The following is a 16,224-nucleotide window of genomic DNA, read 5'->3' as shown; positions in this document are numbered from 1 at the left end:
TATTTTATAGAAATTGTTATGGCAATTCGTTGTCGGAAAAAAACATTAATGTGGCAACTTTGCCAGTGTTGTCACAGTTTTAAATTAACTAGGGTTCTACAAATCGATTTCGAATAATCGAACAATCGACTTTTTGTCGAAAAAAGTCGAAAAGTCGAAGTCGACTATTTTGTTCCAAAAAAGTCGATAACTCGACTATCGTCTATGAAAAAAGTCGAAAAGTCGACTTTGTAAATAAAAGTCGAAAAGTCGGAAAGAGTCGAAAAAAGTCGAAAAAGTCTTAAAAAGTCGAAAAGTCGAGAAGTCGAATAAAATCGGAAAAAGTCGAAAAGTCGGAAAAAGTCAAAAAGTCGGAAACTCGGAAAAAGTCGAAAAGTCGAATATAGTCGAAAGTCGGAAAAAGTCGAATATAGTCGAAAAAAGTCGAAAAAAGTCAAAAATAGTCGAAAAAAGTCGAAAAGTCGAAAAAAGTCGGAAAGTCGAAAAATGTCGGAAAAAGTCGAAAATAGTTGAAAAGTCGGAAAAAGTCGACTATTTATAAAATATTACAAGTCGAAAAATCGACTTTTAATAAATGCAAAAAGTCGAAAAGTCGACTTTTCATAAAATGCAAAAAGTCGACTTTTCATAAAATGCAAAAAGTCGAAAAGTCGACTTTGCATTTTATGAAAATTCGTTAAAGTTAAAAGTCGATTTTTCGACTTTTTTGACTTTTATCGATTTTTTCGACTTCTTTCGACTTTTTCCGATTTTTTTCGACTTCTTTCGACTTTTTCCGACTTTTCGACTTTTTCCGACTTTTTTCGACTCTTTCCGACTTTTATTTACAAAGTCAACTTTTCGACTTTTTTTATAGACGATAGTCGAGTTATCGAATTTTTTGCAACAAAATAATTGACTTCGACTTTTCGACTTTTTTCGACAAATAGTCGATTGTTCGATTATTCGTAAGACGATTTATAGAACCCTAACTCTTTGTCGGTAAAAACCTTCATGTGGCAACTTTGCCAGTGTTGTCATAGTTTTAAATTAATTAAGGACTAACTAGTAAATAGTTCCTTTTTGTTAAAAAAATTTGTTCTTTTAATTAAAAACTTTGTTTTTTTTAATTTTTTAATAATTAATTATTTTTTATTTTTAATTAATTTTAAGACAATAAATTACAGCGTTTTTTATTTTTTTCTTTTTTTAGTTACAATACGTTTTATATATATATTTTAATTTTATTTATTAATAATTAGTGTTTATTATTATTTAAAAATTAATAATCTTTATTCGTGGTTTTGTGAATTTATGAACATTGAACATATTTTTTTTTATTTTTTAGTAATATTTTTTTTTTGGATTTTTTCGTATATATATTGTTAGGATAATGTTAAAAATGTTATGGATTTTTTATTTATATTTTCATTTATTTTTATGGTTTAACTATTAAAAAATTAATACAAAAAGAAATCGGAAAGAATTTTATTGTTGTGAGTGTTTTTGAAAAGGTTATTCGTTATTTCAAAATGAATTTGAATAAAACTAAATTCAATCCAGACTAACTAGAACTAAACTAGCATCGAATTAGAACTGAACTGGAACAGAACTAGAATGGAACTGTAATGAAACTGGAACAGAACTAGAATAAAACTAGAACAGAACTAAAACAGAACAGAACTATAACAGTACTAGAACAGAACTAGAGAAGAACCAAAAATAAAACTAGAACAGAAATAAAACAAAACTAGAACAGAATTAGAACAGTACTAGAACAGAACTAGAACAGAACTAGAACAGAACTAGAACTGAACTAGAACTGAACTAGAACTGAACTAGAACTGAACTAGAACTGAACTAGAACTGAACTAGAACTGAACTAGAACTGAACTAGAACTGAACTAGAACTGAACTAGAACTGAACTAGAACTGAACTAGAACTGAACTAGAACTGAACTAGAACTGAACTAGAACTGAACTAGAACTGAACTAGAACTGAACTAGAACAGAACTAGAACCAGAACGAGAACAGAACTAGAACAAAACTAAAACAGGACTAGAACATAACTTGAACAGATATAGAAAAGAACTAGAACTGCGCTAGAACTGAAGTAGAACTGAATTATAACTGAACAAGAACTAAACTAGAACTGCGCTAGAACTGAACTAGAATTGAACTAGAACTGATCTAGAACTGAACTATAACTGAACTAGAACTGAACTAGAACTGAACTAGAACTAAACTAGAACTGAACTAGAACTGAACTAGAACGGAACTACAATTGAACTAGAACCGAACTAGAACTGAACTAGAACTGAACTAGAACAGAACTAGAATAGAACTAGAACAGAACTAGAACAGAACTAGAACAGAACTAGAACAGAACTAGAACAGAACTAGAACAGAATTAGAACAGAACAAGAACAGAACTAGAACAGAACTAGAACTGAACTAGAACTGAACTAGAACTGAACTAGAACTAAACTAGAACTAAACTAGAACTAAACTAGAACTGAACTAGAACTGCGCTAGAACTGAACTAGAATTGAACTAGAACTGAACTAGAACTAGCACTGAACTAGAACTGAACTAGAACTAGCACTGAACTAGAACTGAACTAGAACTGAACTAGAACTGAACTAGAACTGAACTAGAACTGAACTAGAACTGAACTAGAACTGAACTAGAACTGAACTAGAACTGAACTAGAACTGAACTGAACTAGAACTGAACTAGAACTGAACTAGAACTGAACTAGAATAGAACTAGAACTAAACTAGAACTGAACTAGAATTGAACTAGAACTGAACTAGATATGAATTAGAACTGAACAAGAATTAAACTAGAAGATACCTAGAACTGAATTAAAACTGAACTAGAACTTAACTAGAACTGAACTAGATCTAAACTAGAACTGAACTTGACTTGAACTGAACATGAACATGAACTGGAACGAAATAGGACTAAAATAGATCTGAACAAGTACTAAACTAGATTTGAAATAGAACTGATCTAAAACTGAACTAGATCTAAATACCGGCTGAATATAGAACTATAACTGACTGTTCCAAAACAGATCCAGAAAATATCTGTAAGCCACATTATACAACTAAGTACAACTGATTAAAATTTGATCAGTTGAGTTTAAATGCAAAATGATATATGTAATTAAGTTTTTTTAATTTTTAACATATTTTGACAATTTACTTTTAAATAACCGAATAACCTTTAGTCATTATTTTAAAACACTAATATTTGAGAATATTCTCTGTAGCATGTTGTTTAAAGGAGCGCTACTTAATGTAATAAGCCTTTATTGTTGATAAAATCAAGATTAAACTTTTGTGATGGTTGTCTAGAACTGTATATACTGTTAATAATGTATATATTATTGATCCAAAATATAGATAGAAAGCAAGGTGGCGTTATTTAACATATATATCAAATTAGTTAAATTATTAAGAAATCTAAACATTTTCAATATTATACAAATACGTTAATTTAATTTTTGTTTAAATATTTACTAGTGAATTGAGATTTATAGTAGTGATTGATGATAAGTTTTTAGTTTTTAATTTAAGCATTTTTTCCATATATTTTTGTAAATTTTAGCCAACAATTTTTAATAAATTCAAAATTTCTAAATATTTTTTATTTTAAAAATCAGCAAAAAAAATATTTCAATAACACGTTAAAACAAATTTGCGCTTTTTAAACCTTTTTTAATTTTCTCATTACATTTAGTTGTCAACTCTGTTATTACTGTAAAATATCAATGTTGTCAATCAACTACTTGTATTCTGAAAGTTGCCATCCACCCTGCTTTTTATCCATTTAATGGTTTTTAGTTTATATGTTTTATAATTTTATATTTTTTACTAATTTATTAAAGAAAAATTATATATTTCGCTTTATTACTATTTCCTTTTTTTATTTTTTGTATTTTCTTTTGAAATTTGCCACTATTTGTTGTTGTAAATTTTAGGAGTTTTTTTTTATATTTTGCCAGACTTGGTTTTTGGTTTTATATTGCAGTTAGTTAATGTATGTATGTGTGTGTGTGTTTTCGTTCATAGGTTTAAGGAGACGTTATTTTTTAACAGGAATTCATCTTAACGGTACTTAGGCTGTAATTATTTGTATCTGAAAAAAGAAGAAAATACAATAAATATATGAAAATTGTAAACATTTTTAATAGATACAAAACATTTACAGAATTTTGAAAAATAATTATTAGGAGTTTGATAAATTCTAGTGTAGTTCAATTCTTATTCAGCTCTACTTCAAGTCTAGTTCAGTTCTTGTTCAGTTCTAGTTCAGTTCTTGTTCAGTTCTAGATCAGTTCTAGTTCAGTTCTAGTTCAGTTCAGTTCTAGTTCAGTTCTACTTCAGTTCTAGTTCAGTTCTAGTTCAGTTCTAGTTCAGTTCTAGTTCAGTTCTAGTTCAGTTCTAGTTCAGTTCTAGTTCAGTTCTAGTTCAGTTCTAGTTCAGTTCTAGTTCAGTTCTAGTTCAGTTCTAGTTCAGTTCTAGTTCAGTTCTAGTTCAGTTCTAGTTCAGTTCTAGTTCAGTTCTAGTTCAGTTCTAGTTCAGTTCTAGTTCAGTTCTAGTTCAGTTCTAGTTCAGTTCTAGTTCAGTTCTAGTTCAGTTCTAGTTCAGTTGTAGTTATGTTCTAGTTCAGTTCTAGTTCTGTTCTAGTTCAGTTCTAGTTCAGTTCTAGTTTAGATCTATTTCAGTTCCAGTTTAGCTCTAGTTTAGGTCTTGTTTAGATCTAGTTCAGTTATAATTTAGTTCTATTTTAGTTCCATTTCAGTTCCTGTTCAGTTCTAGTTTAGTTCTTGTTCAGTTCTGTTCAATTTTAATTAAGTTCTACTTCAGTTTTAGTTCAGTTCTAGTTCAATTCTTGTTCAGTTCTAGTTCAGTTCTAGTTCAGTTCTAATTCAATTCTCGTTCAGTTCTAGTTCAGTTCTAGTTCAGTTTTAGTTCAGTTCTTGTTCAGTTCTAGTTCAGTTCCACTTGAGTTCAGTTCTAGTTCAGTTCTAGTTCAGTTCAAGTTCAGTTCTAGTTCAGTTCTAGTTCAGTTCTAGTTCAGTTCTAGTTCAGTTCAAGTTCAGTTCTAGTTCAGTTCTAGTTCAGTTCTAGTTTAGTTCTAGTTCAGTTCTAGTTCAGTTCTAGTTCAGTTCTAGTTCAGTTCTAGTTCAGTTCTAGTTCAGTTCTAGTTCAGTTCTAGTTCAGTTCTAGTTCAGTTCTAGTTCAGTTCTAGTTCAGTTCTAGTTCAGTTCTAGTTCAGTTCTAATTCAGTTCTAATTCAGTTCAATAGGGGTGATTGAAAACGAGTGTCGTGACAGTGTGCATTTAGTAATGTAATTTTGTGTGTAGGTGTTTAAAAAATAAAGGATAAAAAAAAATTAAAAGAAATACATATATATAAAACAAATAATAAAACAATATTACAAATTAATTATACAAACATTTTCCAAATAATTGTTTACAGCTTCCATGATGTTAGCAAAAATAAAGATTATGACGAATGTAAAAGAAAGAACAAGATGAGTGTCCAAATTTACTGAAAAATTCTTAACAAAAAAAAAAATTGCAAAAATCTATAATCAATGAGAATGAAAACTAATCGGACTGGGATTTCGATCAATAACTATTTTACAAAACAGTAATTTCAGAAAAGTTTCCGAAATATCAAAATTTTCTAAACTTTTGTAATATTTAGAAAAAGTACTATATCTACTACTATTTTAAGAAAGCCTAAAGAGAAGGTTTTGTTAATGTATATTATGTTTCTAGAGATTTCCTATTCAAATTTAAATTTTTTTTTAAGTTTTATAAAAAAGTAGTAAAACTTTTACTACTATTTAAAAGAAATTTTTGGAAAAAATTGTATTTTCTTTAGTTTAATTTTGTGGAGAAACTTTTACTAAGCAAAAATCTAGATTTTTTAAAGGTTTTAAAAAAAGTAGTATTTCTACTACTATTTTTAAAAATTCCTAATTAGTAGATTTTTTGTATGTAAATAAGATTTAAAGCGATTTCCTAAAAAAAAATTTATAATTTTTTCAACTTTTAGAAAAAAGTATTAAAATTTTTACTACTATTTAAAAGAAATATTTGGAAAAAATGTATTTTCTTTAATTAAATTTTGTGGAGAAACTTTTACTTAGCAAAAATCTAGCTTTTTTAAAGGTTTTTAAAAAAGTAGTATTTCTACTACTATTTTTAAAAATGCCTAATTAGTAGGTTTTTTGTATGTAAATAAGATTTAAAGCGATTTCCTATTAAAATTTTATAATTTCTTCAACTTTTACAAAAAAGTAGTCAAATTTTTACTACTATTTGAAAAAAATTTTTGGAGAAAAATATTTTTTCTTTAGTTTAATTTTATGGAGAAACTATTTCTTAGCAAAAATCCAACTTTTTTAAAGGTTTTTAAAAAAGTAGTATTTCTACTACTATTTTTAAAAATGCCGAATTAGTAGGTTTTTTGTATGTAAATTAGGTTTAAAGCGATTTCCTATTAAAATTTTATAATTTCTTCAACTTTTACAAAAAAGTAGTAAAATTTTTACTACTATTTGAAAAAAAATTTTGGAGAAAAATATTTTTTCTTTAGTTTAATTTTATGGAGAAACTATTTCTTAGCAAAAATCTAGCTTTTTTAAAGGTTTTAAAAAAAGTAGTATTTCTACTACTTTTTTTTAAATGCCTAATTAGTAGGTTTTTTGAAGCTAAATTAGGTTTAAAGCGATTTCCTACTCAAATTTGAAGATTTTTTCAACTTTTACAAAAAAGTAGTAAAATTTTTAGTACTATTTGAAAGAAATTTTTGGAAAAAATTGTATTTTCTTTAGTTTAATTTTATGAAGAAACTAATTCTTAGCAAAAATCTAGCTTTTTTAAAGTTTTTTAAAAAAGTAGTATTTCTACTCCTTTTTTTAAAAATGCCTAATTAGTAGTTTTTTGTATGTAAATTAGGTTTAAAACGATTTCCTATTAAAATTTTAAAATTTTTTCAACTTTTAGTAGAAAGTATTAACTTTTCTACTACTATTTTTTAAAGGAAAAAAAAAAACAATAAACCAATTACAATACAAATTTTTCGTTTCGATTATATATAATAGAGCGTATATTTTTTTGTTGTTGTTGTTTAATGGAGCGGCATTACTATTATGTGTATGTGTGTGTGTGTTTTTTTAAATTTTATATTTTGTTTTAAATTTAATTTAATAATTATTTAAACTTAATAAAGAGAATAAAATAAAGAGTAAATTAAAAGATAATAATAATATAATAAATGTATATTCATATTACTTGCTCTTTTGTTTATTATTTAAACAAGTTTGTTTTTTTTACTCAATTTCGTTATGTTTAAATATAGTAAATACGATAAAGATACTTTTTCGAATAAATGTTTTTTTTTAAGATTTTCAAGTGTTTAGAACATTAATACAAGAATAATATTAGGAATTACACAATTTCAGGGACCCTTAGGGGGAGTGGGATTTGAAGAGTACAAAAATTAAACAAAGAAACAAAAAAAAATAAAAGAAAACTTTACAAACATTTACAGAGAAAAAAACTATTAAAAAAAGAAAATTCAAAAACTGATTAAAACTTAATTGAAAGTTTCTTTTTGGAATTATAAACTTAAGAATTTTGTTTAAAAGTTATTAAAGACAAACTAAAGGGGAAAAGGTGTAAATATTATAATAAACATGGAATTTCTTTTTAATAATAATAATAAATTTAGTTTTTGTTGTTGTTGTTTTGTTTTGTAGTAATGTGTTGTTTTTGTTGTTGTAATAATACATAATTAATTTTAAATATATATTTTAATTTAAGATTTCTAAATTATTGTTTCAAAACAAACAAAACAAAAAAAAACGAAAATGAAAATCCAAAAATGTTTTTTTTTAATAAAAAGCCTACATTCCATAACCGGGTGGATAAGCCATATTGGGCGCATAACCGGGCGCTGCAGCAGCAGCACCATAATTTTGAGCATACTGTGGTGGTATACCCATTGCAGGACCAGCTGTTATCATTAATTGAGGTTCCATGGTAATAATGTTTTTATGTTCAACCGTTTCATCTTCTTTCTCTCGTCGTTGTTCGTTTTGTTCGAGTTTATCCACTTTGGCGGTATATTCACGTATGACCTAAATGTAAACAACAACAACAACAAACAATCAATTAAAAAGTGTTTTGTTTTCATAATAGTAAAATCATATTTTACCTGTATCATATAAGGCATGGCAAAGTCCATAATATTGTGTTTCCATGCTAGTTCCAAAATAACATCGGGTCTTAATAAATCGTAACACTAAATAGGGGAAAACATTAAAAATTAACCAAATTTTTACTCACAAACATTCTCTATACAAATATTAAGCATTTTAAGTAAAATTTCAAAAAAGTAGTATTTCTACTACTATTTTAAAAATGTCAAATAAATATATTTTTTCAATCAAAATTATGTGCCTAATAATTTCCAATAAAAATTTTAATTTTTTTTCAACTTTTTGAAAAAAGTAGTAAAAAATTTAGTACTATTTGAAAGAAATTTTTGGAGAAAATATTATTTTCTAAAATTTCATTCAATAAAGAAGCATTTACTATACAAAAATCAAGCATTTTCTTTAATATATAAAAAAAGTAGTATTTCTACTACTATTTTTAAAATGCCAAATAAATAGGTTTTTCTCAATCTAAATTATGTGTCTAATAATTTCCAATAAAAAATTTTAAATTTTTCAACTTTAAAAAAAAAAGTACTAAAAAATTTACTACTATTTGAAAGAAATTCAGGCAAAAAATATTTACTTCCTAAAGCTTATTCAATAAAGAAACATTTACTATACAAACATCAAGCATTTTCTTTAATATGTAAAAAAGTAGTATTTCTACTACTATTTTTAAAATGCCAAATAAATATGTTTTCTCATTCTAAATTATGTGCCTAATAATTTCCAATAAAAATTTTAACATTTTTTCAACTTTTAGAAAAAAGTACTAAAAAATTTACTACTATTTGAAAGAAATTTAGGCAAAAAATATTATTATCCTAAAGCGTATTCAATAAAGAAATATTTACTATACAAAAATCAAGAATTTTCTTCAATATGCAAAAAAGTAGTATTTCTACTACTATTTTGAAAATAAAAATTTTCTATGTTTTTCGATTTCATATTATAAAAACATTAATTTCCTACCAAAATTTTAAAATTTTATCTACTTTTAGAAAAAGTACTAAAAAATTTACTACTATTTCAAAGAAATTTTTGGAAAAAATATTATCTTCTTAAATCTCATTCAATAAAGAAACATTTTCTATACAAAAATAAAACATTTTCTTTAATATGTAAAAAAGTAGTATTTCTACTACTATTTTCTAAAAGCAAAAAAAATCTGTTTTTTTAATCTAAAATATGTAAACAACAATTTCCTGCCAAAATTTAAAATGTTTTACAACTTTTAGAAAAAAGTATTAAAGTAATATTTCTACTACTTTAATACTTTTTCAAAAAAAAAAATTAAAAATATTATTAAAAATATTTTAAATATTTAAATTTTGTTAATAATTAAAAAAAATCGTCTACTTACTTGGAATAAGCAGGCAGCAAAACAATCATAGGCATTACGTTCGAGGAACCAAGCCAGCAGTTCTTCGGCAATTTCCTGTTTACCAGATTCAGCTGCATATTCCATAGCATCCTTATACAAACGATCCTTTTTACACAATTCAACTGATTGTTTCCAGCGGTTGTTGCCTAAATATGAGCCAAAGGAAAGAAAAAGAGTGAGTAAATAATTTCAGACTAGAAAAATGTGTATAGTCAAGGCCATCGTCGAGTGAATAGTCCAGACTGTAGACTAGACTATATTACAGACTATAGTCCAGACTATAGTCAAGTCTATAGTCTAGACTATAGTCAAGTCTATAGTCAAGTCTATAGTCTATAGTCAAGTCTATAGTTCAAACTATAATCTAGTCTATAGTCCAGACTATAGTCTAGCCTATAGTCCAGACTATAGTCTAGCCTATAGTCTAGCCTATAGTCCAGACTATAGTCTAGCCTATAGTCTAGTCTATAATCCAGAAAATAATCTAGTCTTTAGTCCAGAATATATTGTAGTCTATAATTAACACTATAATCTAGTCTATAATCCTGACTATTATCTAGTCTGTAGTCCTGACTATAGTCTAGTCTATAGTCCAGACTACAGTCCAGTATATAGTCCAGACTTTAGTCTAGTCTATAGTTTAGGCTACAGTCAAATCTAGTCAAATCTATAGTCCAGCCTATAGTCCATACTATAGTCTAGTCTATTTTCGAAATATCTTCCCCCCATAAAAACCTCAAAATTCCCCTTCACCTCCCATACACTTACCTTTGTACAGATAAGCAGCAATACGTCTAAATTCAGTTAATTCATGTTTCTCCAATTTCTGAGCCAAAGCAATGGTATCGAAATTATCGAAACCATCAATAGAGTTGCGTAGTCCTTGATAGTCTTCCTCTTCGATTAGCAAACCGTTCAAAGCTTCATTGATGGCTTTGTTATTAAGCGATTGCACGGAACGCAAATAGGGTTTGACCAAAGCCAAATGGCCGGTTTTTGAGAAGAACGTAACGGCTCTAGTGTGATCCATGCGTGTGGCCAATACCAAAAGTATGTCGTTGAGTAGCAGGGGCTTAAAGTCCAAATAGAATTGTATAGCCTTGTAGTACAGTTCAATGTTGGCAACCTTTGTGATAATATCTTTGAAGTGACCTTCACGCCAGGCTTCGGTGGGATGAGCCATCATAGCAATTACAGCGTTATCGTACTCCTCGTATTTATCATAAAGGAATACCAACTCGGACCACAAGTGTGCCGATTCGGCAGCACGTAATACTTTGGGTATATTGACACGCGACCAGAATAATTCCAAATGTTCGCGCATTTTCGAGGGCTTGAATTTCGAATAGAGTATAGCCAATTCGGTGAACATACCCATGTGGGCGCGTTCCAAACCCAAGGCGGATTCCAGGAGGGCAATGAGTTCTTCAAAGTAGCCGCGATCTTGATAGTAGTTAATCAAATCCTCGAGTTCATCGGCATGCACCACAATATGAAGGCCGCACATTTGAGCCAAACGGAATTCTTCGGCATCGACACATGCGAAGCACACCTCCTTCCAGGTGCGTGTAGAATTGGCTTTGCGGGCAGAGTCCACAGCTCCTTGGAACTCCTTAAGATACACCAAAGTAATGGCCAAACGAGCAAAGTTGCTGACATTGTTGTAAAGCAGTTTGGCGGCATCATACATGCCATCGTTGAAACATCTATCGCCTATTTTTTGAATATCGGCATGATTGGGTCCGGAGATGAATTCTTCCAAGTCAGCTAAACGACCAGTGCGGGCATAGGCATAAATCAATTCACTTTCAATGTATGACTCTCTAGCCTTCTTGCGGGCCATTTGCAAGTAACGTACCAAATCTTCCCATGAGTCAGATTGTGAGGCCACATTTACCACATCCATGTAGGCGCTGGGATCATCAGCCTTGATATAAGAGTCGATGGCTTCCTTAACCAAACCCTTATCGAGCTGGGCCTTGGCTAATTGAGACCATACCGCTGGCTCATTACAACGTTCAGCAAATTCATACGCTCTTTCTAGATTATTGACCTGTTCAATCAATACCTGTATAGCCGAGGTGTTCACATCGAATTTCTTAAAGATGGCAAAGGCTTCTTCGTACAATTGATTCGATATGGCTATGTTGGCGATATCAGGAGCATCGTAGTTGTCCAGACGATTAATGTAATCCATAACACGAGTACGATCGGCCTTGATGGCGGTCAAAATCAAAAGATTTTGCAAATTGCGATGATCCGAAAAGACCGAAGAGTCTAAGATGATCTTTTCCAACAATTCGATAAGTTCATTGGGTAAATCGGCGGTCATGAAAGCCTTGACGGTGACAGATATATCATCGGGATCTTGGGTTTCGGATAAAGCGGTTTGTACCACCTGATCGATAAGTTGACGCTTATAGGGATTCGATTCGGCCAGCACTTCAGCCCAAAGTTCAGCATCACGACGTCTAACCAAATAACGGGCCTCGCTCTTGAACAGAGAGTTTTCATTGCATACGGCAATCAATTCACGATCACACTGACCCCGTTCGTAGGCCACACAGGCCAAATGAGGATCACGTTTCTCGCAGTAACGTCCCACAACACGACTATCATAATATTGATTTTCCTTAAGGAATCTCTCAGGGTTGTTATTCGAATCAATATAAATCTTGGCCAAGGCATTGTGTGTAGCCGGCTCAATGCAGCCCTCATGGACACGCGACTCCAACCAGGGTAACAGCAATTTCAAGCGATTACGTTTCTCTACCTCTTCCACCAGTTCATCGGTGGAGAATTGTCCCTTAACGACCAGAATAAGATTCTTGATAATGTCCTCCGAACAGTCCACATCTAAGAGACCACCCACCACCACGGGCAAACGTGAAGGGTTAACCTTTTGTACATAGATTTCAATGTATTTCTGCAGATTATTACGGTACAAGTACAAGACCAAATCGTGGACGAAATCAAAACGATCGCATACAATGATCAAAGGCAATTGATCGGTCAATTTGGCTTCTTTGAGGAAATTCTTAACACGTTCAGCATTATAGCAGTTGGACTCACGACAAATACGTTCCACTTCCTTAATTTGGTTGGTCTTACAGGCGGCCTGTATGTATTTAAAGTGTACTTCAGGATCCTGCGAATAGTTGACAATGGAGCCCAAGAAATAGAAGAGACCCTCATAGGATTTAAAGCTTTCGAAGAGATCTATAAGAGCTTTGGTGGTCAATTGTTCATGATATTTGGTAGCAATTTGAACACAAATCTGTAAATTCTGTCTAATGTTAGCAGTCAACATGGCCTTTAGGCACTCCAAAGAATCCTCCACGGAAAGTGTACCGAAAAAGCCCACCAACCAGTCGGCATTTAAGAGATGAGTATGCACTACAGCTCTCTTAATGTCATACAAATCGGTATAGTGTTCCAAAGCACGTTGCAACAAACCAGCCTTCTCACACAATTGGGCAATGTGAGCACGATCGTAGTGGGTAAACATGGCATTGCCTAAAATGGCATCGGCCACTTGGGGTGCAGAAATTAAGTTCATTTCCAACAGCCTGGTCTGTAAAGCACCCTCATTGGGACGATTGTGCTTAAGAGCATCTAGCAAAAAGGCCGTACACTGCTGGACCATAGAGTGTTCCATGAAAATGTCCACTATTTGATTGATATCCGCCAAGGGTTCTTCCTCGGCCACCAACATTGAAGCAAAACTTGAACCCTGTTCTGGATTGGTGCGCATTACCGAGCGCAACAGGAATATATAGTCGGGTGTATAGTTCACCTTTTTGGCATACAAAACTATCTTCTGGAATTGTCCAGTCTCGGCAAAGCATTGTATAACCTTATTGGGTACATTCGCTCTCAAATAGATGGACAAAGCCAATGTCAGATCAGAGGTCTTGACCAAATCACCCAACTCTTCGCTGCATTCCAATTTCTCCTCCTTCAGCCATTTCTCGCACAGTTGCTTTTTGCCTTGCAACAACACCGGGCGGCATAATTCCAATGATTCATATTTATTCAATTTACCCTGATCTAATAAAATACCAAAATATTGCAATAGAGGTGGTGTTGTAGAACCAGCCGGCGTTTGGACTTGCTGGAAACGTTGTATAGTCTGTGGCGTACGCAAAATACCCTTGGGCGCCAAAGCGGCCACCTTAGCGGCCTCAGCATATTGACCGGCCGTAAATAGCTTATTGAATTTTCTCACAAACAATTCCTCTGCACCAGAGAGATTGTTGCGTACAGCCATGCGCAAAGCCAAATCGGGATTCTGTAATACCGTATTAATATAGGGTATAATCTGTTCCTCATCCACTGTCACCGACAGCACTTGACCCTTGCGATTTACCCCAATAATACCGCCACTCGATTCATGAGGCGCTGTTACAAATATTGTATCGGCCGAAATGCGATTCATGTAGATGCAGGTGCCCGTCTCCATGTCGTAAAGATGAATATAACCATATTTGGTAATCAAATAGATGGTATCATATTTCGAGGAAACTTGCATTGCTACGGGGAAATCACTTTGGGCTTCGGGTGGAAAGAAGGCATCAACGGATTTCTTAACAAACGGTTGATTGCCAGTTGGTGGAGCACCAACTTCGATAATATGCAATTTACCACCGGTAGCAGTGCGTACAGCAAAACAAAACAAAGTTGAAGGTTCCTTATTGCCCTCCATTTTAAACGAAGCAAAAGCGGCGGCATGACCTAAACGAAGAGCGAGGAGAAAGAAGTTATAAAAATAGAGAAAATTATAAAAATACATTTTAATTAAAAATTTAAAATAATTGTTATTAATGGATTTTGAAAAAAGTATTAATTATAAGTAATATTAGTAGCTGTTTAAATTTTTCTTTTGAAAAAAAAAATATACATAAAACAATTGTTAGTCAAATCATGAACATAAATAGTAAACAACAATAATAACAATATCATATCATTACCCACCTTCAATAGCCTGTGATACTTTACGTTCCACCGAATACAATTGCATAGCACCGGCCACACGATTTGACAATGCCGATATACCCACCAACAAAAGCCATTGTTGATTTGGATTACAACGATAATTAATGATTTGGCAACCATTTAATGAGGAATGTCTATCGAACATTTTAAGGGGCGTCGAATCACCCTCCATCGACCAATGATATACAGAGGTCTCTGTAACCAAGGCTAAAGTATTCAATGAAATCCATTTCCAGAAGACTACGTCTTCGGTCATAGTATGAGCTTTCATTTTCGATTTCATTTCGATATTGAAGATTTGTAAAGTTTTTTGCGCTGTGTAAAGGGAAAGAGCAAAATAAGAAAATAAAGTTAATAATTAAGTTGGACTCAGTTGGCCAATAGATAAGACTAAATTCTGGACTATAAACGAAAGTGTAGACAACAATAATGATTGTTCAATAGATAAGCCTATAGTCTGGACCATAGACAAGACTATAGTCTGGACTATAGACAAGACTATAGTCTGGACTATAGACAAGACTAAAGTATGGACTATAGACAAGACTATAGACAAGACCATAGTCTGGACTATAGACAAGACTATAGTCTGGACTATAGACAAGATTATAGTCTGGACTATAGACAAGACTATAGTCTGGACTATAGACAAGACTATAGTCTGGACTATAGACAAGACTATAGTCTGAACTATAGACAAGACTATAGTCTGGACTATAGACAAGACTATAGTCTGGACTATAGACAAGACTATAGTCTAGACTATAGGCAAAACTATAGACAAGACTATAGAGTAGACTATAGCCAAGACTATAGCCAAGACGATAGTCTGGACTATAGACAAGACTATAGTCTGGACTATAGACAAGACTATAGTCCGGACAATAGGCAAGACTATAGTCCGGACAATAGACAAGACTATAGTCCGGACTATAGACAAGACTATAGTATGGATTATAGACAAGACTATAGTCTGGACTATAGACAAGACTAAAGTCTGGACTATAGACAAGACTATAGACAAGCCTATAGTATGGATTATAGACAAGACTATAGAGAAGCCTATAGTATGGATTATAGGCAAAACTATAGTCTGGAATATAGACAAGTTTATAGTTTAAACTAAAGAGAAGTAGTCTATAGAGAAATAACTTAAAAAAAATAGTTTTTTTTTACCTTTAAGTGCAATAACTTTACTAGCTGGATTCATAATAGCTGAATCAGCTGATATTGGACGTCTAGTTGGATTAGCAGTGTCATTCATATCAATAATGACCACTTGTGCGGTATCGTTGACCTTTTCACGCACACAAATGAATTTGTCAGACTCCATGGTAAGAGTACTGAACGATATCGAATTGATATTAATACCGACATTTGTGAGCTAAATAGAAAAAAAGTAAAAAAAAAAAGATAAAATTAAAACATTAAAAACATTAGAATTAAATATGAAATTTATGAAAAAAAAAATAAAATAAAAACAATGTTATTTAACAAACACCCCTTAAATTGATATTATTCTTATAATATATAACCCAGATGGCGGTATATAGTCTAAACTGATGACATAAATTTACATGTGATTATGTTCAAACACATTATTATTTAGAATCTATT

The 16,224-nt window shown here is 31.3% G+C and overlaps 1 protein-coding gene across 5 annotated transcripts in view; it reads right to left on the bottom strand.

Annotated features, from left to right (window-relative positions):
• Positions 1 to 4,036: 4,036 nt before the first annotated feature.
• The window catches only part of LOC111678708 (clathrin heavy chain), a 28,237-nt gene continuing 16,049 nt past the window's right edge, over positions 4,037 to 16,224 (bottom strand). For 3 of the 5 annotated variants that reach the window (XM_046946928.1, XM_046946930.1, XM_046946929.1), the window contains exons 3-10: positions 15,784 to 15,991; positions 14,587 to 14,922; positions 10,381 to 14,346; positions 9,592 to 9,758; positions 8,225 to 8,311; positions 7,918 to 8,147; positions 5,451 to 5,473; positions 4,037 to 4,126 (exon numbers count right to left, since the gene is read on the bottom strand). In XM_046946928.1, coding sequence (XP_046802884.1) covers positions 4,080 to 4,126; positions 5,451 to 5,473; positions 7,918 to 8,147; positions 8,225 to 8,311; positions 9,592 to 9,758; positions 10,381 to 14,346; positions 14,587 to 14,922; positions 15,784 to 15,991 — 5,064 coding nt within the window. In that variant the 3' untranslated portion in view covers positions 4,037 to 4,079. Of the gene's footprint in view, positions 4,127 to 5,450; positions 5,556 to 7,917; positions 8,148 to 8,224; positions 8,312 to 9,591; positions 9,759 to 10,380; positions 14,347 to 14,586; positions 14,923 to 15,783; positions 15,992 to 16,224 lie in introns of all 5 variants that reach the window. The other 2 variants (XR_006940322.1, XM_023440126.2) reach the window with 2 other exon arrangements.

The sequence above is a fragment of the Lucilia cuprina genome, chromosome 3 (assembly GCF_022045245.1).
Source record: "Lucilia cuprina isolate Lc7/37 chromosome 3, ASM2204524v1, whole genome shotgun sequence".
NCBI lineage: Eukaryota > Metazoa > Arthropoda > Insecta > Diptera > Calliphoridae > Lucilia > Lucilia cuprina.
This window is presented reverse-complemented; position numbering and strand designations above follow the sequence as displayed.